Here is a 25876-nt window from a genome sequence, read left to right as displayed (position 1 = left end):
CATTGTTGCAGACCAAGTACACCCCTTCATCCCTAATGGCAGTGGCCTCTTTCAGCAGGATAATGCGCCCTGCCTCACTGCACACATAGTTCAGGAAGGGTTTGAGGAACACGACAAGTTCAAGGTGTTGACTTGGATTCCCCACATTACAATCCAATCGAGCATCTGTGGGATGTGCTGGACAAACAAGTCCGATCCATGGAGGCTCCACCTCGCAATTTACAGGACTTAAAGGATCTGCTGCTAACGTCTTGGTGCCAGATACCTCAGCACACCTTCAGAGGGTGTAGTGGAGTCCATGCCTCAGTGGGTCAGGGCTGTTTTGGCGGGACCTACACAATATTAGGCACCATATTTTGAATCTTGGCATGCCTTGCTCATTATGTGTGTCCATACATTGGTAATACGTTACTCTTTGGTTGTATTCAGTTCAGTTAATTCAACAAATGGGTTGGTCCAAGGGAAGGCTTCAGAATCGCAGAGAAGAGGAAGAGAGTAGAGATATGAACCAGGATGAATGCTGCAGGGGATAGCAAGGACTGAAACCAATGCCAGGCTTCATGCACATTTGGTGACTTGAGAACAGGAAAGAGACGTTGACGGCATTTACTCTTGTTTTTGGCAACCAGGGCATTTAGTATTATGTAATGTCTGTTAGTACCTTGTACAGACAGAAGGCTTTAATGGTAGTTAAAGCCTGTGGACCAAACAACAATCAATTCAACACTCAACTCATGTAGGAATTTATCTCATTTTTGCTTCAGGGTTGTTCTGACTGGGAGAAGAAAATGGAATCCATGTGTGTGATGGTTGATGGGTTTGGTTATAAGTTTTTGCCAATAGCTTGAGTGTGTAGTTTGTCATCATCAAACTAAATAGCCATTTGGACAGCTGACTGATGAGACTGCATAAAGCTGGTGAACAAATGGCGAAAAAGAATCATCAAAAGGCCACATGAACACATTGGCTGTAGTCATTGAACGCCCCGTGGAAGAGAATCACTGGTAGGCATTCTCACTTGGGTAAAATATAATGAGAAAAGCTGAAATGGTACAACAAACACTCAAAATGTATGCGTTGCAGTCATAAAAGAAGAAATCTACAACAGGACGTTCAAGAAACCCAATAGATTTTCTTCTATTTATAACAAACTGACGCACAATGTCTTACAGAGTGGTTGGAGCAGCTCTCAGGCCTTTCTTAAAAAATCTGAGACACTGAACAGACAGGGTTGCTCTTTGTGTACTCTCGTTTGATTGATGAAGAGGGAAAGATGAGAGGGTTTCAGACAAAGAGGCTTCGCAGTACAAAAAGTACCACAGCGGGGGAATACGACCCAGCTGGCTCACACGGGGGGATTCATCCACCAATGAAACTTTTATTTAAAGAGGGCTGCGATGACGAGAGCCCGAGAACATCTTTAAACCTCCAGTGAGACAGCGTGTCTTTCAACAACTTTCTATTTTAAATATTTGAGATAATATAAGACACCACTATTTGGTTATGCTTGATTTCTACATGCGAGACACTGTTAGCTTCAAGAGAACACTGAAAAATATCTGCTGTTGTTTAAAGAAATAGTTTGTTGCTTTGGAAATACGTTCACATCGATTTCTCACCATGAGTTAGATGCAAAGATCAAGTAGATTTTGTAACTGTCACCTAAATATAAAAGGTTCAGCCAACAGCAGATTAGCTTAGCTTAGCATAAAGACTGACAACATTGGCAACAAGCTAGCTGTTTCAATACAAAAAAAAACAACACCTATAACGACTAAAGCTCTTTAAATAATTCTTGCTCAGGTGCCGTAACTTCCTTGAGGCTCTGCTGGTTGTCTTGCTAGCTCACAGCGCTGAAGGCTAAAGGCTAAAGAATTTCCTGGTTAAAGAATAGTCTGACAAGTATCCCGACATAAAACGACTACTCTTGGATAAGTTGGATTTTAACTTGGAGAGCAAGGCTAGCTGTTTGCATGTTTCTAATCTTGATGCTAAGCTAAGCTAACCAGCAATAGCTTAATATTTAGCAGACATAAAAAAAGGCCTCTCATCAATCCTCTCATCTAATGCTCGACAAGACAGACAAAAAGCGATCCTATGATGTTGCATTAGTCCTCGATGTTTCATCTAATTCTAAGTAATTCTGTTACATGACCCTCCACAACATGGCTGCTAACTCTGAGTGCGAACCAAACAAAGAGTGTTTCAACAAGACGACTCAACAATGCTGACAGAAAGAGAGTGAAGAAGCCTTGTTTTGTGCGGTTTTCTTATTTACAGAGGTAAAGAAAGATTTGAAAGACGTAGTCAATAAGATCTTGGTATCAGACAAGTGTCAGTCAAGACAAAAGTTATTTAGCAATAGCATGCTAATTATGAACCCAAGCAAGCTGACGAGGTTGGAAATTGGACTATAGTCTTGTTGAAGATGTGGAAGCAGCTTGTTAGCTTAGCATGAAGTTGGGAAACACGGAATCAACTAGCCTGAACTGTTCAAACTACTAAACATTTTTTTTGACATGCTTCAAAGCCAACTGAGAATGTTTGGCCATTTTGGCGCAAATTTAGCACAATGCTATAATTAGCAGGCGCAACAATCGTGTTAATCTTTTTAAATTTCTTAATGTTTCAAATTAACCCAGATTTATTCTTTGTAGGGAAATGTACCAGTGTCACAGAGAGATAGTAACTATAAATGCGTGTACCCAAGCACTTTTAATTACGTTGTAAACACACACAAACATAGATATCCTTCTCCTTTATCGAGGATCATTTGTTTCGCCTACTTGAGTGTGTGTGTGTGTGTGTGTGTGTGTGTGTGTGTCTGAATCAATGGCAGGTATACGGTATCTGGCCCCTGCAGTCAAGGACAACACACACTCCTACAACCGCAGACATCCATCAACACTTGATCCACGTCTTTCTCGCTTTACCTTATATCTTTTATTATTTCCTTTGCTTATTTAATTGCTTCTTCACTTCAGTTTGTCCCCCATGACTCCCGTATTGCAGATCCCTTTATCTCCTGCCTTATCTAATCTTACTTTGCATCCTATAGCTCCATCTTTTCCCTCTGCGTTCGTCTCCACCCCGAGCTAATCTACGCTGAGTGACAGTCTGCGAGTAAAGGAATCGTATAGCGTGTGAACGGGAGTGACACAGACGGAGGGGAAAAAAAGAAAAAAGTGGCACCTACACTGGAAACTGCGAGACGCCGCAGACAGTTTGATGAGAGGAAGGGAAGGCGAGGTGAGGAACGGAGACAGACGAAGTGAGGGAAGAGACGGGATGCGGTTTGAAGAGGCAGCGGAGGCGGCAGGTGACTGAGATGAAGAGGAAGAGAAAATGAGGCTGGCTTTTTGAGGAAACTTTATGGGGTTTTTTCCTCGTTAGGAATTCTGTAATGAAGAGAGGAAAGGAGAGGACATGGAACAAAGGAAAGGATAAGAGAGAGGGGAGAGGAGGAGGGGATGGAAGAAGAAAGAAAAGGTGGATGGACTTTGGAAGCACATTGAGAGGAAAGAGAGGAAGAACATTCAGCATGTGCCAGAACGACCTCTTATAGATATGTTTTTTAGCTTCTAGAAAAAAAGAGTCAAATATTTTCAAAATAAAAGACACACATCCTGGAGGTACACAATTGAGGAACCTTTTACCCGATGTAAACTGTCTCAGATTGTTTGCATCAATATCTTGTCCAACGCCAAAACTCATCATAAAAACACAGCTACAATCAGCAGAAGTTACTTTTTAACCCTCCTGTCGTGTTCGGGTCAAATCTGACCGACTTTGATCAATCATAAATATTGTGTTTTACATTTGATCGCCTCAAGACACACATAAATTGCTGATCACCACTTTCATTGAATTTTGAGTAGTTTAGTCAACTTCGTAACACCTGTGGTTTTCTGCTCAAAATAACCGCTAAAGGAAATGAATGGGTAACTAGGGCTGGGTACCGATAAGAATTTCTCAAGTAGATTCCGATTCACAAAGTCCTGATTCAACTCGATTTCCAATTCGATCCGATTCAATTCGACATTGATTTTTGTCAGGGGTGTTTCAGTTACAGTATCAGTGCGTCTCTAACCTGGTGCATTATCAAAATATTTAATGTTTACAATAAGAATTGACCCCAAAGAAGTGACATCATGTACTTTTTATTTACTTATATTAACAATTTTATGAATTAGACAGCTTCTGAACTTTTTCCCAGTTTCAGATTTTCAGTCTGAACATCCGGCTCATGGTTTTGATTCAACGAACTGGGCTTCAACTTCCGCAAGATTTGGCCACGAGATCTCAGCGCGAAGAACAAAACCACACGAGACTAAGAGTTGTGGGGAAATTCTAACTTTTTTTCCAGCCGAAATATTTCGTTTCGAATACAGTAGTTTGAATCCTGATCAACACTCCATACCAGTTAGTGGCGGTGATGCACCATTATGTTATTTGCCAACCGCCATAAAACACCACAAGAAGAGGAAGATACGGGGAAAGGCATACTGTAACAACATGCCGAAAATACACTCACTAACAGAGAGTAACAAACATCAGAGCAAAACTAACTTACATATTCATGGACGCACACACGACAAAAAGAGTCCATCTGCGATCACTGACGTCTCCGTAGTAGGTGCAGTAAACAAGTCCGGGCATGTCTCCCTCACTGCCGTGTTTCAGGGGAGATGCGCTGAGTCGTGCTGCATTCAGGAGTGCTCAGAAACGTGAGTGATCGGAGACGTTTCTACACATTTTGTCGATCAGATAAGATAAGATAAGATAAGATCGATCTCTGGGTTTATGAATTGATATTGGGTCATTCAAATGAGAATCCATTCGAATCGGAAAAATCGTTTTTTTTTTTTTATACCCTGCTCTGTGGGTAACACGAGATTATGTTCATCCATCAGATCAGAAAACATCCCCATTCACACCCACACATCCACACAGTCCCCCACGAGGACAACACATTTCAAACTGAACAAGTTTTGAACCATGAAGAGGAGACTGGAGTTGAAGCAGAGACAGGAGGACGTCTCAGAAGTGGAAGACAACGTCGATGGATTTTGGAAAACACTGCTGTTATTAATGGTAACCACTAGTCTGAGACATTGATTACAGCTTCAATAGGTATTGAACAAAATTTGGTCATGATTAATGTTTTTTGTGTAAATGTAAGGACAGTTAAAACAGACGGGGACACCAAAGTAAGGGGGGAGAAACAAACACGACACAAGGGTTACATTGGTGTCAGGATGTGTGATATCCAAGGCAACATGAACATCCTCATATCCGTTTAAAACATCTTGGTTCTTTCCTGTAGCATCGAGTTATTATAGTTGTTGTTGCCTCCACAGTGTGCTATAGGCTCCAGCACAAAAACACAAGAGGAAGAGAATTTGATATAAATTCAATGTGAGTTCATGATTAATTCATGAAGAAAAACACACCGACAAACGTTTATATGAAGCTGCGTTTGGAGGAAAAACTCATTTAACTTTGTACGAAACAATAATCCATCCATGTGCCAGTCGGCCCCTCGCATCAAAAGGAGCCAGTTGAGGTGGTTTGGGCATCTCATTAGGATGCCTCCTGGGAGCCTCCAGGCACGTCCGACTGGGAGCAGACCCCGAGGTAGTCCCTGAGCTCGCTGGATGGATTATACATCCCACCTGGCCTGGGAACGCCTCTGGATCCCTGTGGAGGAGCTGCTGCCACCGCGACCTGACCCCAAATAAGTGGAAGAAAATGGATGGATGGACCCGTTGGTTGAGCCTCAACCGGAAGGTTGGGGGTTCGATCCCTGACTGCTACAGTCACATGTCAAAGTGGGCAAGACACTGAACCCAAACTGCCCCGTAGATTTCCATAGATCCTGTTTGGAGATTAACCTTTCTGGTCAGTGAATGAATCCCATCCATCCATTAACTTCTGCTAATCCGGGGCTGGGTCGCGGTGGCAGCAGGCTCAGCAAGGTGACCCAGGCATCCCTCTCCCCAGCAATGTTTTCCAGTTCCTGCTGGGGGATTCTGAGGCAATCCCAGGCCAGGTGGGATGTACAATCCATCCAGTGAGCTCTGGGTCTGCCCCGGGGTCTCCTCCCAGTTGGAAAACCTCCAAAGGGAGGCGCCCAGGAGGCATCCTAAGCAGAGGCTCGAAACCACCTCAACTGGCTCCTTTGATGCGATGGAGAAGCGGCTCTGCTCCTACTCATTGAATGAATGTGAGTGTGATAGGGTGAATGTGACATGTAGTATAAAAACGCTTTGAGTGGTTGGACGACCAGAAAAGCGCTGTATAAATACAATCATTTCACCATTTACCATTATCCAAACCGCTGATCCTGTTCAGGGTCGCAGCGGGGCTGGAGCCTATCCCAGCTGTCCTTGGGGGAGAGGCGGGGCTACACAGAGACAGAGACGCTCGCACTCACACCTACAGACAATTTAGACTCACCAATGAACCTGACGAAGGAAGGGAACCCACGCATGCACGGGGAGAACATGCAACCTCCACATGTAAGGCCCACTACGTTTAGAACCGGGATTTGAAGCAGGAACCTTTTGGCTGAAAAGCACTGCTGTGTAAATGTGCAGGAAAAAGAGAGCATAATGAAGACGCTGAAAATGTGCGCTATCAGACCCCGGACAGGCAGACGGAGAGAGCGAAATGATTTAAGACACATCTCCCATTCAATCTGTACTCTCTGCCCTCCATCTCTCCCACAGGACTCCTCCTCTTCATCCCTCATCCCTCCTTCCTTCCTGTCTTGATTCGGAGCCAACACCCTTCGCTCCCTGTGTCTCACTGCTCAGGCGGTGTCCTGCAAACCTGACCGTGTTTGATTCTTTGAACTTTACTTTACAGGGAGGAGGATCGTCAGATCTGTGGGCTGTCACGTCGAGGTGGTGTGGAGTGTGTACTGCCGTTCGTGTCTTTGTGCATCTTGTATGAGTGGCAGCAAAATTAAAGAGAAGCTCTCGAACTTTGATGCAAAAATAAAAAGATGTAAGATGAATATAACGTTAGGCGGCTAAAGGATTCATTTTTTTAAAGCTTTCATGCAAAAGAAAGTTTGAAAAATGAATATTTAAGATGAGTATAATGTTCGGCGCTCACAAACAGAATAAAATATTAGCAGCGTTTTCTTGACGATGAGGTTTGCCCCGATCGTGGTCAGACCCAAGGCACTACTTCTTTTTCGTCTTCAGAATCTAGTTCATGTTCAACGCTCTGTCTGGGACTATTCAAAATTCATAACACTTTGCTTCTCCGGCTCTCTCTCGTCTATTTCCTGGGAATTTTCTCCCGCCGTCTCCTGCGTCCTCGCTCTTTCTCTCTAGGTCTAAATGTCACTTTCCCCCGGAGATAGCGCTTCCCTTTCCCCCTCCTACCTGTCTGCTACTCCCTTTCTATCTCTATCTCTCCCTCCCACTATCCCTCTGTCAGTTCCTATTCCAGCTTCTTTCCCCCCATGCTTCCTAATCCGCCTCCCTTCCCTGCGATAATTCCTCCCCTCCTTCCCTCCCCAGCTCTTCTGTCACCCCCGTTCCCTCCTCTCTTTGGCAGACGTTCCGCCGTCCTCTCTTTCTTCTCCCTCCCTCCCTCTCTAACCCTGTTTATCTCACTCTCGCTTCCTCCTTCCTTCCTTCTTCCTCTCCTTTAATCCATCCCCCCTCTGTCTCTTTCTCCCCCTTTTCCCTAAATCAGCCCTTATAGACTGCAGCAGCACACGTGCTCACACAAAGACGAGGATGTGCGGGGGTATTAGCGCAGTTGTTGCACATGCATCACACATGCACACATGCACCTTACAACCTGCAGCTCAGTCAGCGCAATTGCACCCATTTGTTGGACTGACAGGCGTTTCTAGGAAAGGAAAGTAACATGGAAAGAAAACAGAAAAAGAACCACTGAAAAGATGAAAGCAGAGGGGATGAAAGCTCAATAAAAATGGGAAAATGAAAGAAAATAAGGGAAGGAGGGCGGCCAAAAGGAACTGAAAAGGTTAGCCGGACAGGAAGTAAACAGAGATCAATGGATAAAAAAAAGAACAGAGTGCAGGGATGGAGGGAAACAAAGGAAAGACAAAAAAAGAAAAGGAGCATGTTTTGATAGTCGAAGCTGGAAAGAAAACAAAAAATGTGGCACAAAACTGGAAGAAGAGTGTCAGTGACACATAATGTGAGAAAGGGAAAGGGAGAGTCAGCAGGCAGGAGCACAAAAGATGCAAGAGAGTGTGTGTGTGAGAGAGAGAGAGAGAGGGAGGGGAGGAGTGAGCGAGAGAGGGAGGAGTGTGTTGGTGAAGGAGGAGTGAAAGAAAGAGAGAGAGAGAGAGTGTGTGTGTGTGCGTGTGTGTTGGACATTGTCATCCAGTCCTGCCACAGAGCAACAGCAGCAGCGCGCTCCACCAGCGGACGGGGATTCAGACGCACGGAGCGACCGAGGCGGCGAGGAAACGCGGGATTACACTCTGATGAAGAAGCAGCAGCAAAAGGGGGAGGATGGAATAAACACAAAAAGCATTTTATTGCTTCTTATTTCTCTTCCCACTTCTGTTTGGAGCATCCCACAAGCAGAGCACCAGTGAAAACACATACATATGATATATATATAAAACTCCTATACATATATATCAAATTATGCCTGTTTTCAAAGAAGCTGCAGCCGGAGAAGGACTCGGCAAAAGCCACTGATTGATGAAAAATTGGGAGATAATATTCGGCATTTGCTAAAACAAAGAGATTTTTTTGTCGGTTTTGCTCCCTCGGAGGGAAAAAAAGGCAAAAAAATACATTGACGCAAATGGGAAATTTGGAAAACGCGCTACTGAGTTGTTGAAGCAGCAACAAAAACAAGAGCACCAAAGAGCGTCTGCTGCAGTCAGTCCGTTATTTCCAACGGCGCTTCTTTTGAAAACAGGATTTTTTTTTTTTTAATCTGCCCTGGCCGCCACACTGCTGTTTGGCTGTCACATCTCCACTTGTCTCCATCGTCCGAATGGGCCAGGGGAGCGATAATCCGGCGAGCCACTGAAAAGTGCAGAGGGCAGTCCACAGGCTCTCTGACCCTACTACGCTGACACTTCCTATAAGCAACGACAAAAGCCCACAAAGCCCGGGAAAGGGAGAGAGAAAAAAACGGGGAGGTAAGTTGTGGGAGATAGAAAGAGGCAGGAATATCAAAGAGAAGAGACAGGGAGATACAATCAGTAGAGCGAAGACAAAGAGACAGATTAAAAATCAAAAAGAAGAACAAGCCGCGATCTTTTACGTGGGACACTCATCCAAGATTCTCTTGAGTGTTGGGTGCAGCAACGCTAAGACATCAAGATCAGAGATTAACAACATCAGCCCTCCCCTTCCCCTTTCTCCTCCTCTCTCCTCCCCCCTTTACTCGTAGCACTTGTAGGGCAGGACCGTCAGAGGTACCTAGCTTGTGTCCCGGGTCCGTTAGAGACCCCGGGATCCACGGAGAGGAGGGGGGTTTCTTTCAGAGCGGCAGCAACAGGAGCCGAGAACACAGAGCCACTGGACCCCCGCACGTGCTGCTTAAAAGCTTCAGACTGACACTGACGGAGTACTGTCACCAAGGGGATTTGCGAATGTGTGTGTGAGTGTGTGTGTGTGTGTGTGTGTGAGTGTGCGCATGAGTGAAAACACGCCTCAGGTGCAAAAAGGACGCTTCTGGACTGTAATCCTCAGAGGATTTCTGCTTGACGAGCACCTGGAGTGATGTTTTAAAGAATATTTAGCAGCTGTTGTTACCTGTTGGGTCTTGGAACAGGAAGGAGATACTTCCAGGAGAATCTTTACAGCATAAAAGCTCAATATTTGGTCTCTTAGAGGCTTCAGGGACTGTGAGATTGGACGACTCAAAGTGGGAGTAACGTTCCCCAAAGTGGCAGCCAAAAGATGCCCACCACAAAAATAAAAAAGCTTCTTTTGAACAGTGATATTCAGAGTTTGAGGATGATAGATGCAAGTTAAGCTCTAAGACGGAGAAGTGGAAGAGACAGACAACTCCAGAGGAAAACACTGCACGCTGGTCTGAGTTTTTCCAGGACATCAGAACTGATTTGACTCCAGCGCTGAGCATGAAGACTTGTTATCCACTCAGGAATATGAGTCCATCTCCAGAGTGAAAAGCCTTTCATGTAGGAGCCCGTGACTATCTGCAAGTTTTAGAGGAATCTGCCTTCTTTTTTCTGCTGGGGCTGTCAGGAACCAAGAGTTCCCACTTTTCACGGATTATTCATCCACTCAGCGGGGGAAGCGTACTGCTGGAAATGCCAGAGGCAAGTTCATTTGTACGTAACACGCCCTCTTAAACTGGATTCCCTCCAAGTCACCGGATTTGTCTACAACCGCCTCTGCTGTCTGCTGACGACATATGGCTTTGTGAAAGGTGACGTTTCCTGAATTTGGAATATTTATTTGCTTTGAAAGACTTTCAAGGGACTGCAGATGAAACTTTGCTTTAAGCTAACTCTTGTACAATAGATCCAATAGTAACATATATGTTTTATATTATACACGGTTCCCTTACAAGTAAAATAAGTGAATAAATACACACCTACACTCTTCTAGTTATCTGGCAGGGACCGTGATGTGTCTGCACGTGTGAGTCCTTGCTCACAGGGGACTCATTCATTCCTGTTAGGAGCATGTTGAGATGGCAGATTGATTTCTTTCGCTCACTTGTTCTTCTGCCCCTTGACAGCAATTTAACTTTCTGTGACTGTGTGCAGTTATAACTCCCACTACGCTAACTGAATGTTCTCCCAGGCATGAATTAAACCCCCTCTATTTATCAAAACTGTTGCTCAAGCTATGGACTCAAGGAATACTTAACTTTCCATTTCTTTGTTTTTAACCCTAGGAGCTTTCATTTAGGCCAATCGTAAGTACACATCAGCACTGAGGCATCACAAGACGGTGGAGTAGGTCCAAGATGGCCGCCTCCGTGCATCCACTTTTGGTAAGCCTCTCGTTGGCCCTTCTCCTGGGCTTGGACTCTCTTGGTGGACTGAACTCTTGGCCCTCAGGTCAGGCTTTGGCCCAGGTCTCCACCAACAACCAGACAACAGAGCCCTCTCTGGTACCAGAGGCCGCCCTGGCAACGCCCACACCAGAAGCGGAGGAAAAAACAGTTGAAACTGCCGGTAATCGTTGCTGGGGTTACTATGATGTCATGGGCCAGTGGGACCCGCCGTTTAACTGTAACGCAGGTATCTACTTGTTCTGTTGTGGTTCCTGCTTCTACCGCTTCTGCTGCCAGTTCAAAATCCACAGTTTGGACCAGACTTCCTGTTCCAACTATGACACGCCGGTCTGGGCAAACACTGGGCGACCGGCGGATCCCGTCACTGAGGTCCACGAGGAACCAGACCGGGATCGGACCCACATGATCGTGTATATTATCTGTGGAGTGGTGGCCATCATGGTGTTGGTCGGGATTTTCACCAAGCTCGGGCTGGAGAAGAGTCAAGGAGGACAGACTGACATGACCAACTCCAGGTAAGAACTGGAAAGGTGGACGGATGAAGAGATGGATAGGTTGATAGATTGAAGGACAGATTAACAGGAGGATTGAAGATGGATGGAAGGATGAGTGGATGGATGCAAGGATAGATTGATGGATGAGCGGATGGAGAAATGGGTGGATTGATTGAAGGATGAATTGATGAAAGGATGGATGGATGGTTGATAGATTGAAGGGTGGATTTATGGATGGATGGATGCATTTGTGAATGGATGGAATGATGAATGGATGAATGATGGAAAGATGGTTGGAATATGGATAAATGGGTGGATTGATTGAAGGATGAATTGATAAAATGATGGATGGATGGATGGATGGATTGTTGGAAGGATTAATAGATGGATTGTTTAAAGGATGAATGGATTAATGCAAGGATCGATTGATTGATGGACATATAGCTGGATTGATGGCTAAATGGGTGGATTGATTGTAGGATGAATTGATAAAAGGACGGATGGATGGATTTGTGAATGGATGAAAGATGGATGGGTGGATTGTTGGCAGGATTCACAGATGGATTGTTTAAAGGATGAACGGATTAATGCAAGGAAAGATTGATTGATGGGCGGATAGCTGGATGAATAGTTAAAAGGTTGGATTGATTGAAGGATGAATTGATAAAAGGATAGGTGGGTGGATGGATGGATTTGTGAATGGATGGAATGATGAATGGGTGGCTGGAAAGATGGGTGGATTGATGGAAGGATTAATAAATGGATGGTTTAAAGGATAAATGCAAAGATAGATTGATTGATGGGCAGATAGGTGGATAACTGGAATGAATAACTGATGCATAAATGGGTGGATTGATTGAAGGATGAATTGATAAAAGGATAGATGGATGGATGGGTGAATGGAAACCTATGTAGATGGAAGGCTGGATTGTTGACATTGAGCTCAGAAGGGACAAACGAATGAATGGATGAATATTTTTTACTGCGTTCTGGGAAAAAAAGAAAAAGCTGACTGTCCTCGTATCCACGGCTACGACGACTGAGGCTTGTAGGACTTGTGGTACTGAGACCCTTCGGTACGTGTTAATTCCTTCCATTTTTTGCATATTTTAGCCATGTGTGAGAGGGTCACCAGCTGGGTAAACAATCAAATGACTGAATCATAGTGGGATGATGATGGCTGTGATGTCTGTATGCAACCATGAGGGAGCAATGGACTGAGTGAGTGAGAGAGAGCGAGAGAGAGAGAGAGAGAGGGCTGGATGGAGGTTCCAAAGGACAGATGTCATGTGATAGTAAGGGAGGAGTCTGGGGGACATTACAGTGCAGTTGTACTGTGTTTTCTCTGTATCAGTGTAGCCGTTTCACATTAATGGATGATTGATCGCTGTGACACAACTATGACTCTGGCAATGTGTGGCCTCCAGTGCACGATGAGAAGACAGAGGGGCGGTTTTTGGATGGGACGAGTATTGAGCGGATCTGACTGGAGTACAGCCAACGGCTAATTCTAGTGCAGAGAACAGGGGTGTGTGCTTGTGTGTGAGGGGGAGGGAGAGAGACAGTCTGTGTGTGTGTGTGTGTGTGTGTGTGTGTGTGTCTGCCGGGTGTGAGTGGCCATCCTATCGGGTGTAAAGAGTCAGGCCACGGGGGTCGCTTTAAAACCCTGTTACTACCGGATCTGCTCTCAACCTTCCAGGGGAGGAGGAGGAAGGGGAGGATGGCAGGGAGAATCAGCAATTTTTCTGCCTTAAATCTAACAGTTATGTGTGAATTTCATTCAAGACTTTGTTTTGAAGATATTTCTGTGTTTGCTCTTTTCACCACATGCAGTCGCTTTTCAGAATTGATAACTATGGGCAGAAAATGAGCACGACTTTGAGGTCTTCGAGTGAGACACTGAAACTCTACCCACTTGACCGTTCACTTTGACCCCCTCCTTTATCAAAACAGAATTTTGTTTCTGCACTGTTTAAGACCATAGAAGAAGAAAGAATTATCTCCACACAACACCAAACACTCAGAGCCTTATTTTACAAACGGCATGAAGTGACGCAGTGTAACGTACTTTCACCCCAAATTAGTTGTGGTTACCTTGAAGCATCGGAAAGCGCCACTGACCAACAGGAACCTGGTCTAAAGTCAGTGGGGCAGTTTTTGGCTTTTATTAAAGAGTAAATCAGTCAGATAGTAAGATGCTCCTACACCAGCGGGTTAAAAACACACTTCCAACGTTCTTGCTGAACACACAGAAGCTGCTCCTCCAACCCAAGGTTTTTGCGCCTAAAGCTAACCAGACAGTTTCACTTTAACCGCTTTCTCGATGGGAAAGAAACATTTGAGAAGCAAAGCGTCGGCATTTGATGACCTGAGATGAGAATGTACCAATTATTTTTCCTTATTAATTTACACTTTTCACTAAAGTGTCAAGAAAAACAAAACTCTTGCCACATTGTCCCTGAGAGACACACTAATTCAGGGAGAAGAACGACAAGTGAAAGCAAACAGTTAAAAATGTATCTCAGGTTTTATGACTTAGATTCAGGATGAGACAAAGACAAACAGAAAAGGAGAGGATGTGGAGGAAATACTTGAAAAAGCTGAGCACGTTTTGGACTCAGTCAGAGCTGATTTTAAGTCATTGTGAATTAAAAAACCACCAAAGGCCTAAAATATGAATATAATTCAGTACGACCGCAGAACGGCAGCGTTTAACACCCAAACTGTTTATCCTGTTTACCCGGGGGGCATCTCGTTTTAAAATGCATTCTCCAACTGCATTCATTCGACAGCAAGACACTTTCACCCACCTGTGAGCGAGGGAGAGTGCTGGGTCTCTGCGTAAACATGTGTGTGTGAGTCTGATGTGTGTGCACTCGACGAATAAATCCAACTGCAAAGCTGTTAAGGTGGTAATGCTCTGAAACCTCGGGTCAGGCAATCACAACAGGCAGCGGTGCAATGATGTGTAGCACAAAGCATGCATGTGCATACACACACATAAAGCCCTCATTACGACCTCACACCCCCTCACACCCCCTCCCCTCCTCTCCCCTCCCCTCCCCGGCCCCCCGATTGCACTGCCTTTCACCTCCCAAGCGGCTGTTTGTGTTTTTGTTTTGCTCTCGGTCTGTCTGCTGCTGCTGCGTCTGTTGTGTGGAAACTGCTGCAAAGCAAAAATTAAAAATGAATCATGTCCTTTGATACGTGGAACGCTGTGGGAATTAATATGCCAAATCAAGTTTTTCCAATCGAGGACAGTTTAGTTTATGATGTTATGTTCTGCAGCTTTTCTTAAGATGAACGGGGGACGGAGAGCAGAAACAGGAGGAGGATACACACAAAGGCCTTTTATGAACAGCTTAATTGTGCCTGTAATCATCAGTGCCATTGCAATTAAGGTGTTGAAATCTTATAAAGTACAGCTATAAAAAATATGTTTGTACAGCGGAACTCAAATCACAGCGACTGGTGTATTAAGTGAAGCTAAAGAGAATAAAACAATCTATGAATTGATGCTAATGTTAGCAGGGTTAGCATAAAACAAGCTAGCATGAATAAGGTAAAATAAAGTATATTCGTTCATATAAATTGCATGTAGATACAGAAAAGTAATTTCTGGTCCATGAGACAGAGAAGCCACAGTTATGATGCGTTCAGGAACACCATCTTTTTGTCTGTTTAAATGGTTGCCTTCTAAGAATATGCGTTTACCTTGTCATAAATTCTTGACCTGGCAGGCTTGATGTCGCTCCCCAACCAAGGCAACATGTTCTCATCCAAATGTGTCAAATATGGCAGCTTGTTCACCGGCTCTCAAAATCGGCTTCAAAATATGACTATATGGGGACGACTTTAGCATCAGTTATGAATGTACAAGGCTGTCTATTAAAAGGAGCAGTTCTCCTCTGTCAGTCAAAGTTGGTGTTCTCTGTAATCAATAGAAGCAATAATATTTGAAATTGGCACCATAGCTGTGGAGAAAGTTGTACAAACAGCTCGTGGTTTCGCCCAGTCTACATTCCTACAACACCCAGCATGCATTGCTCACCTCCCTCTGAAAGGAACGGCCCAGCCAGAGATGTCTGGAGTGAAATACTACCGTTTCTCTGCAGGCGACGGCTCAGAGCAGGACAGAATCTGAACACGACGAGAATATACCGGTGGATCGTCTAAAAAATCTTCAGGTCTGCAGTCTACATTTCAAACCAGATGATTTTGAACGAGACATGACATCAGAGGCGGGCGTTTCCAGGAAGAGTAGTTTAGCGAGGCACAGAGCCAAATAATGGCATTAGCTCCCCATATAGCATGATAGGACTGAGGTTGAAAATCGACCCTTTAAGTCTACTGGCCCTTTAAGCTTCATACTTTCAAAATAAAGTGTGCTGCGAAACCGTTCATATTTTATGACTTTTGAAAGGCAACAATCATTAACACGCTGTGAACAGTCGCAGTTTTGTGATGTTTAGGCATCAAAACCTCGTTTGTTCAGAAAATAGATCCCGGTTCGTATGTACGTTAAGTAACACAAAGTTTGTCCGTTATATAACTAGCATACTTGACGTAAAAAGAAATACGCTTCCAAAAGATGTCGACATGAAATTTCATTTCGCAAAGGAGTTGACCCTGAGTCTCTCGGATGAATGTCTTGTCTTTGTTTCACTCATCCATCAACCCTTTACACCGTACTATAACAACAACAAGACCAGAGAGCAGTGTCTAAATGTGACGCTAGAGGGGAACCCAAAGCTTCATATTATGACGCTTCTGGCACTGTAGCTGCTGCAATTATTGAGTTGGGTCTTTCACAACCTACGTGATGCCATCAGGAAGGAGATGCTAGCAACAACCTTCCAAGAAACAAGACGGTAAACGAATGATGGTGCCCAAATTGTGTGTTTGAACCATGAACCAACAACCATGAACTTTTCTCTGTATCACAGTTCCAGCAGCAACATGATTCCTCTTTTGCTTGGCAGTGTTTAAAGCTCCTTTTGGTCAATGTGTCGAGGAAGACGGGCAACTTTACTTTACTATAAAAAGGATGTCCTGTTAAAATGCTAATGTGTTGCTAACGTGACGATCACTCGCAAAGACAGGACGCTAACACAGGTATTGTACTCGTGACCTTCATCAGTGACCTTGTTAGCTCAACTGTTTACAATACCAGCGGAACATTTGGCGGAACAAGTGACAACTTGAGAGTAAATGTGAGACATTTATCCTGACACACACACACACACACTCCGTTAGCATCATTGCACCACTTATCCTAAGTTATTCCACTGAAGAGCCGCACGTTCAAGGGCACAGCCGATTGAATGACCCACCGGGGAGCTAAACAACCATTTCCATGGGCCATTTTATTCCTTTACTGCATTGTGTTTCATCAACACTGCCTTCTATTTCCTTTATTGTTCAGCTGCAGCGGCGCTTTTCATCATCGCCTGTGACAGGTGTTTAGAGGCCGGAGATAAACACGTTCACGCCGCTCTGCTTTCCTGCAACAGTTACAGCAGTGGACAGATGAATCCGGCATTTTCTAGTGAGGTGTGACGTTCAAATTAACTTGTTTGTTTGCGTCGAGGAAGTAATTAGAACATCAGATAAGAAATAAAGACAATAGAAGACGCTAAATAAAACAATCCATCGAAATTGAATTGATTCATCACAAAGGAACTCGTCATTGACGTGTCCTCATGATTCATTTCACCTCCTTTGTTGCTGTCCTCACCCTGCTTTGTGTGTTTTGGAAAAGCAGTGAGGCTTGTTAGGCGAACACCCGCCTCCTCCTCCGCGCTTAATCTGGACCCAAAATAAACTCTTTGATGCTGCAGCGGTATGAAAAATAGACTTTGACCCTCCCACCCTCACACAAGTGCTCAGTTACCTAGAATCAACAAGGACTTCCTGTTTATGCCTTTTATTAGCCTCTGCGCACATTTAGGGCGGCATGGATCTCAGCCTGGGCCTGTTTTTGTGCCATCACAGTGTTTTAAAGTTGTACTTACTGATTCTACATGCTTTCAGACCCTCACTGCACCAGTGCTGCCCTGCTTTATAACACACCCCAAGGCTGAAAGGATCTTTGGCTCTTCTAAAAGTGATTAAACCATGGTCTGGATGAATACTCGATTTTGATTGGCTGCGGGGTGTAAGTTATTTTCATATAATTGGACACCATTCTAACTTAATGCTCTGGCTACGTATCAGCCTGTATCTTACTCAAAGCCTGCATATTACAATGTATGCAACTTATCAACAAGCTAACTTCTTGCTTGTGATTTGGGGACATGACATGGCGGGGTAGCTAGCTAATGTTGTTAAATATGCTGTGAAATTATATTTACTTCATGGCATGAAAAAATCATGTCTCCCGAGACACCGTGGACACTTGCAGTGTGTGCAAAACGCAGCATATTCATTGCCTGGTACTTTTCCAGGGAAGCTGTAACTCTCCTGGAGCTCTCTGGACAGCTATCCTGCCTGACGGTACGCAGCAGGTCCTCTCACTATGATAAGCTGAGCTAGCTAAGCAACAGCTGCACGCCGAGATTGACTGACATGGACAAACAAATCAATATTGAACTTTGACTTGCTTTGACTTTGTGATGTTTTTCTATTGGTTAAAACAGCAAAAGCCTTGGCTACAACATTGACTGACATGTATAGCTACAGACAAATCAATGTTGCAAGCACGGCGCATTGTTTTTATTTTTTTATTGGTTAAAACCAGGACATATTATTTTTTTTATATATATTTGTAGTGACTCAGGACACGGAGATTGAAAATGGGATGGTCCCGGTCAAACCGGGACGCATGGGCACCCTAATCTTGCTAGCATAATGTTAGCTATTTGGCTAGTAGCTGTGCCAAAGCCCTCTGTGAGCTGCATCGGGACAAGACATATCTCCTGTTAGCAAGTCGTAGCTAAGACCCGTTCTATTTGCTGTTGAGTAGTGAACGTTTCCATTACATTAGAACCTTAAAGGACGGAAATGATTCATTCAGCCTCAGGCGTTACAGCTGAAAGTGGAGTCTGAATGCAAAATGCATAAAAACATAACTTAAAGGGGGGTATTGTGCTAATTTCAAGCTTCATATTTCACTCTGTGATACCTGTAGAGTAGCTTAGCATAATTTACAGTTAAAAAAAACTTCTCACACTGGTGCTCGGTGCAGGCCCTCATACAGCCTCTGCCTGAAAACACTCAGTCAGCTCTGTCCCTTTAAGAAACCCCGCTCCTACAAGCCCGCTTTCTTCTGATTGGCCAGCTCTCAGTGCAGCGTGTAGAAAAAAACTGTGTGAAACCTGGCGTTCAAAGCAGCCTGCAGACTGAGCTGAGGAGCCTGGGGATTACTCCAACATACTTTTACCTACAGATCTGAAACTTCACCCACATTTAGTGTGGACATCTAACATTGTAACATTATATATATACGTCTTAAAATGTGAAACAGCATAATACCCGCTCTTTAATGGTTGTTTTTTTTCTCTCTTTTTAACAAGTGACCTTTTTGTAAACATGATAAAGCTCTTTGAAGTGTCCATTCTCAGAATTTTATGGACACTGTATAAGAAAAAGTCTCTTCTGGCCGACATGTTCATGTCTATAAATTCCTTATAATTGACTCCTCTTCTTGCATTATCTCTTATTTGTAACACATTTTAAACAATAAAGCACGTTCTTTCTCTGCTGGCCATCATGCTCCAGCCTGCAGTTCACTTTCTACATCCAAACTGATGAAGTAAAAGGTTTGAACTGCACTGAGGGGGAAGTCAGGTCATACGATGCTCTTAATTGAGCATTTTTCAAATGAGGTTTTGCTACTTTAACTGTTCTAAAAGATACTTCTTCCACAGCTGAATGTTGCCGCATATATTGCGTTTCTGCCGTGTCTTTCCACACGCGTGTCCCATCGAGGCAGCCATATCAGACGTGTTGTGATTGTAACTCCACACCACGCCTCAGTGCAGCAGAGCTCGCTGAGACAGATTGCTGCAGAGCCCTGAACTTCCGTTGCTCAACTGTTGCTGCAGTGGCCCCACAACACCTTCCCCTCATCCTGTTCCATTTCCTCCCCTTTCTCTCGTTTCTAATACTGTATCCTGTTATTTGCTTTCCTGTTTCTTCACCTCATTATCTCTTTCTCGCTTTGGCTTCTGGGGCTTCATGAATAAACCAATGCATGTCCTGGATGTACGGCCCGAATGCGTGCATGAAACATTGTCGAGATTTTTAGATTCATGCAGTCTCATCTATGTGTGCACTTTCACAAGTTAGAACACGAAACAATGTACAATTAAAATTGTAAAGGCGATTCATACACTGCACCTTTCAATGACAAATTTCTTACAACACTAGTCTTTCTGTATAATTAATGTCATATTGTGTCAAACGCCAACAATTGTTACACTGAGAATGTGTGAAGTTATTTAGATCCAAATATTGATACTTTCATTAAATTCATACATGTTCTTATGTTTAAAGATAATCCTGCATAGAGGCATCTAAAGCGCAGTGAAGGTGCGTTTTCAGGAGGTTATTTTCCCTCACTGAAAGCACAACCTTTCCCACATCATCCCCATCTTATCAGCTACTTAAATTAAGAGTTAAAATTGCCCCGACCACTGGGGTGCTGGTTTGGCTCAGTTGTTAGAGTAGGCGCCCCGTGTACGGAGGTCCTCGACGCACTGATCACAGGTTCAGCTCCCGGTCTGCCGTGCATTTGGTGCATGTCATCCTACCACTCTCTACTTGCCACATTTCCTGTCTCTATTCAGCTGTCCTATCAAGTAAAGGCAAAAAAACAATCTTAAAAATATATATATATATTGCAACAACCTAACTTATCCTCTTTCAAAAGTTTGTAAGTTATGTGCATTTCAGGTGTACTCCTCCGACTGTTTGGCGTTGTATGAGATGCATGAAGGAGTGTTTGTTTGCTTGTTTAGCAACTGCATTCGGGCCCGATCAGACAGAACGTGTTTTAGCAGCAGGGTTTTTTTTAGGAAATGCTCTGAGTGCCTCGAGTTGAAAAAACTTCAACTCAAAGCAGAAAAGTGTACGATGTCATTGCCGTTTTTTCTCATTGTCCAATCAGACGAAAGGGGGGGCGGGCCTTCTGTCAGTTTACAATATAACAGTTAGGGTAATTACAGCTAATGATTCGGTGGTTGCCTTAACAACAGTAGAAAAAAAAGGCGCAGCAAGCTGCTCTTTTTTTTAAACCGTAGGTTTCAACAGTAAAGGCAGTGCGGTGCGCCTCGTTTGATCGGGACCTGAGAAGTCTAAAAAGCAGTTAGGTCTGTTTTAAGGTACCTGCTTGTGTCTGTTTTTTCTTTCTAAGAAGGGGTTTCGGTCTGTCCTAACGTACCCTTTTCTGTCTGTGTTTGGTCTTTCTAAAATGCAGTTAAGTCTGTTTAAAGACACCCATCAGTGTCAGTTGTCTTCCTTTCAAACGCGTGGTTGGGTCTGTTTTAAGGCATGTTTGTGTCTGATTTTCTCCAATTTCTTACACGAGGTTAGATATGTTTTAGGGCACCTGTTCATATCATAGTTTCATTCCTTTCTAACATGCGGTTTGTGTCTTTTTTCACCACACACGTAAGGTCTGTTTCCGTTCTTTCTAACCTGGTTTAGGTTCTGTCTTAAGGATCCCATTTCTGTCTGTTTCGGTCGTCTTTCTAAAAGTGTTCAGCCTGTTTTAAAGTAACCATATGTGTCTGTTGTCTTCTTTTCAAACGTGCGGTTGGGTCTGTTTTAAGAGATCAGTTGGTGTCTGATATTTCCCTGTTTCTTACATGAGGTCGGGCATGTTTGAGGATACCGGTTCATATCAGTTGTATTCCTTCTTAACATGCAGTTAGCAGTTAACATTTTGTGTCTGTTCTCTTCCTACCCTCCTAAGGTCTGTTTCAAAGGTGCCCATTTGAGTTGGTTTTCTTTCTAACACGCTTTAAACTGTGTTGTGTTTGGTCGTGGGCCCAAAAACGACTTGGTTAATTTCAGAAGAAAATATCTTAGCATGGAGTTAAATAATACCTCAGTGTTTAATTTGTGTTCTACATGTGACTCGAACCCTTGTCCCTGTACGGTACGGTTGGACCTGTCCATCCTCAACTACTGCTTCCTACTACACCACCTCCCTCTGCCTCAAATAGGACCTCAGAATTAGCTCAACATTATGAAGGTTATACCAGTTCCCAACAGAGCTTTACTCTTCATAGATAAAAACAAATAACAGCCTGAGTAGCTCATCTTGCAGTTGCTTCCTCTCCTCTGCCCTTTGCTTTGGTTTTAATTTAGTTACTCCAAAGAATGCATATTTATATCAGAGCCCACACATCCTAATCACGCCACAGGAAGTTAAATAAGATGTGCTTTAACACCACATTTCATTTTACGTTTGAAAAGAAGACAAAAGCATAAAGTTAGTGATAGCTGTGGGCTGCTCGCCTGGACCTTTGTCACTTCTGATTTTGTGATTTGGATGCGATGTAGGAGGTTTGTAGGAGGCTCTGTTATAAGTGTGTGAATGTATGCCCCTCCATACTCACTCTAACAATGTTTCGCTAGCTCGCTGTGTCTTTTGTGTGTCTGTGAGGCTCTGGAGCTACATGGAGCTCGGGAACAGGCCGTTTCTACACAGGCTCCATTTTCACTCCACTGATCCTGGTAATGGTCTTGTCCCACTGTAGATTGACGCTGGCTCCAAGTCGCCCTGACAGAAAATCAACTGCTTACGTGTAGCTGTTAGCTGGAGCGCGCACAGCACCGAGCATTATCACTCTGTATGTTGTAGCCTGTCATCCCTCTTTCACCTGCTCCTTCCTATCCATCCATCCATCCTTTTTAGTCGCTTCCCTGTCTTTTTGGCTCATTTCTATTCATGGCCGCCTCACCCCGCTCAGCTATTATGCATATCTTCATTCCTTTGCAATCTGCCCTTCAACCTTCCGTTTCCGTTTCATCTTTTAATATCTTTCTGTCAGAGGAGGGAGGAATACCAAAACCTTTTACTCAAGTAGCTGTTACCAGGAGCAAGCAAAGAAAAGTGAATAGTAAGTCATTTGTTTGGGTTAAAGTAGCTCAGAATTATACGTTTTTAAATCTTTAAATTATCTAGTAATTCCCGATTTATGTACATGCATAAAAGATTGGTTACTTAATTATTCTTTCACATAAAGAAATCTATCCATCCATTAAATATGCCAGTTATACTTAGAGGGATCACGGGGGGCTGGAGTAAATCCCTACTGGCATTGGGCAAGAGACGGTGGGAGGAAGCAGGAGTACTCAGAAACCCAAGCCTCCAGGAAGTGCGCCAGGCTTTGAACACTGCTAATTATGCATGACTTTAAGCCTCAATGTTATTAAAGGGGGTGAGTTACATAAAAATTAATCCAACGTACAGTCGTCATGAATAAAGACAGAAACCACAGAAACCAAAACCGCAGTTTTATACAGACTGTAAACAGGTTGAATTAGGCTGTACAGTTAACAAGGACTGGCTCCTCAAGTGGCCAAACGAGGAACTGCAATTTTTGCCACTTCCACATTAGCTTCATTTTCCTGCCTGAAAGGTTACTGCTTCAATATAAGCTGGTGATGTTGGCTAACTGCTAACACGCTAGCCAGCTATGAATGTGCTCGCACTAGACAGTTATTATAGCTCACTGTAGGTGCAATGTTCTCAGGGCCATCATTCATACACTTTTAACTTAATTGCAGGTTTTCTTCCAAAGCTAATAAGCTACATAGCTAGCAGCAGGCTTGTTCTAAGTAAGCTAGCTGGCTTCCTAAGCTTGTTAGCTGGGTTTTTCTAAGTATGCTAGCTGGCTTCCTATGTCTGTTAGCTGGGTTGTTGTAAGTAAGCTAGCTGGCTTCCTAAGCTTGTTAGCTGGGCTTTTCTAAGTATGCTAGCTGGCTTCCTATGCCTGTTAGCTGGGTTGTTGTAAGGAAGCTAGCTGGCTTACTAAGCTTGTTAGCTGGGTTTTTCTAAGTATGCTAGCTGGCTTCCCATGCCTGTTAGCTGGGTTGTTGCAAGTATGCTAGCTGGCTTCCTAAGCCTGTTAGCTGGGTTGTTGTAAGTAAGCTAGCTGGCTTCCTAAGTCTGTTAGCTGGGTTTTTCTAAGTAAGCTAGCTGGCTTCCTAAGCCTGTTAGCTGGGTTGTTGTAAGTAAGCTAGCTGGATTCCTAAGCCTGTTAGCTGGGTTGTTGTAAGTAAGCTAGCTGGCTTCCTGAGCCTGTTAGCTGGGTTGTTGTAAGTAAGCTAGCTGGCTTCCTGAGCCTGTTAGCTGGGTTGTTGTAAGTAAGCTGGCTGGCTTCCTAAGCTTTTTAGCTGGGTTTCAAAATAAGTTTAACTTCCGTCTCATGAGTCTTTGAACCCGAACAAAGAAGATTAAATAAAAGTAAATGTTGGAGGATAGCACACCTACAAATCTATCCATGTTAGCATCCTATTTGAACTCTCCTATTCATATAAAGATGTTTTTATCATCCCTTTTCTCAGCAGGAATATTGTGACACACACAAACGTTGTACATCTTCAGCATTGTGCAGGAACAAAGATGAAACAAGATGTGTGTGGATGAGGGAAACTCAAGGGGGGGAACAGGACGGCACAGCGAGGAGGAATTCACTTCTTTACTTTGTTTTCTACTTTCATCCCCTACCATCAGCCTGCTGTGTTTACGTCTCATACTTGTATGTTTTCTCATTCCCTGTTGGTCGATTTCTTTGTCTCCTTCTTGTTCCTTGTTTCCCACTAAGCCCAATTTCTGTTCCAAAATTATTTTGGAACAGAAATAGGAGAACATTTACTGTACAGTAAGGTTGACAGAAACATTGATGCAGCCATCATGAAAAATCAAACTAACCCCCTCACGCTCTGTTTTCTAACCAACAGTAACCAGCACAATAAAACACTAAGACTTGTAGCGACAGGCTGCCGCGCACAGTGGCGATATATGTTGGGACCAATCTGGCCCGTTGTTTCTTACCTTTCAGGTCGCAGGGCTGGGTTATTCATCTTCCTCTCATAGCAGCTGAAAGTCAGAAAGAGAAGGAAGCAGGGGGGGTTATAAGAAAAGTTGACACAGGAAAGTTTCCATGTCTTCCCAGCTGTTTCTCCTCGCTCAGTTAACCATGTTGCCTGATATAACTTCATATATACCTGAAAAGAACCCCAAGCCGACAAACGAAGAGGCCACATGGATCAGACTATAGCGTTAAATACTTCCTGGTTAAACCACATTGCTATTAGCAATGGCAGATTTCTACAGGCTAATAAAGCTGTTAAAAATATCACAAATGTCCATCCTTCCATTGAGGCATAGAAAATGTTCAATAAATCTAAAACGTGGTCTTCAAGCTTGAGCCAGTTTTACTACAGCTGGTCGGAAGCAAAATACAAAAAGAGCAACCATTGCATCCTCCCCCATCCCAAAGTCCCTCTTGGTACAGTCCAGATTGCTAACACCTGGTGGAGCAAGGGGCATTCAAGTACGCGTGTACATGAGAGCATCATCCCCAACCAGGAAGTGGACCTCAGAGAAAAGACGAGATTGTGTTAAAATGATACATGATAAATGAAGTACTCTTACTAATGTACTCTACTGATGAATCATTTAGTGGTACTACTTCATACTTTTACACAATTCAGAGGCTGGAATAAGAGCTTTTACTGCGTTACGTTTATTTGATAACTTTATTTACTTGTTACTTTTCAGATTCAAATTCATGACAAAATATAACGGACAAATATGTGTTACATGATTCCAGTGGGAATCCAAAATGTACCCAGCAGTTTGTAAAAAGATACATTTAAATAAATCAAAATTTGCTCCATAGTTACCAGCTGAAATATATCAAAGTGACGTACACAGTAATGCATTAGTAATTCTGTTTTATAATATGATACCCAATATAGTTCTGAAAAGTGAGGACTTGTACTTTTGCTACTTTAAGTATATTTGAGTATATTTATTCTACTTATGTACGGTAGCCCTTAGCGGACATGCATCCAAACATTTTATTTTCTCCGTTTTCCTGTGATAACGAGTTTTATTTGTGGTTGTTTTCTCGAGGTATCGTTATCACGAGATAACGACGCAGCACCACCGTAACGTCAGATGATCAGAACTCGTATCCCCAGAGCTGTAAAAGCACAAAACAAACATAGAAACAGGCTGAACTTACCTCATTAGTGTGGGCAATGGCAGCATGGCATGTCCTGGTCTGTGATATCACAGCCAGCTGTTGTTCTGTTTTCAAGATCGCCGGAAAATGATCCTGTTATCATGAGAAAACAGGCTTTGGTATCTCGAGAGAATGGGCCAAATTAATCCGTAATAATGGAAAAACCAG

General features: G+C 43.5%; 1 protein-coding gene across 1 annotated transcript in view; it reads left to right on the top strand.

Moving 5' to 3' along the window:
• The first annotated feature begins 10956 nt into the window (after window positions 1–10956).
• The window catches only part of LOC138604332 (protein shisa-8), a 104056-nt gene continuing 89136 nt past the window's right edge, over window positions 10957–25876 (top strand). The window contains exon 1 of the mRNA XM_069676247.1: window positions 10957–11522. Within this exon, the coding sequence (XP_069532348.1) occupies window positions 10957–11522 (566 nt within the window). The remainder of the gene's footprint in view (window positions 11523–25876) is intronic.

This window comes from Semicossyphus pulcher, unplaced genomic scaffold (genome assembly GCF_022749685.1).
Source record: "Semicossyphus pulcher isolate SPU_LCO1_2020_fin unplaced genomic scaffold, fSemPul1.0.p SCAF_25, whole genome shotgun sequence".
NCBI classification, from domain to species: domain Eukaryota; kingdom Metazoa; phylum Chordata; class Actinopteri; order Labriformes; family Labridae; genus Semicossyphus; species Semicossyphus pulcher.
The sequence above is the reverse complement of the archived record's forward strand: the minus strand, read 5'-3'. Positions and strand labels throughout refer to the sequence as shown.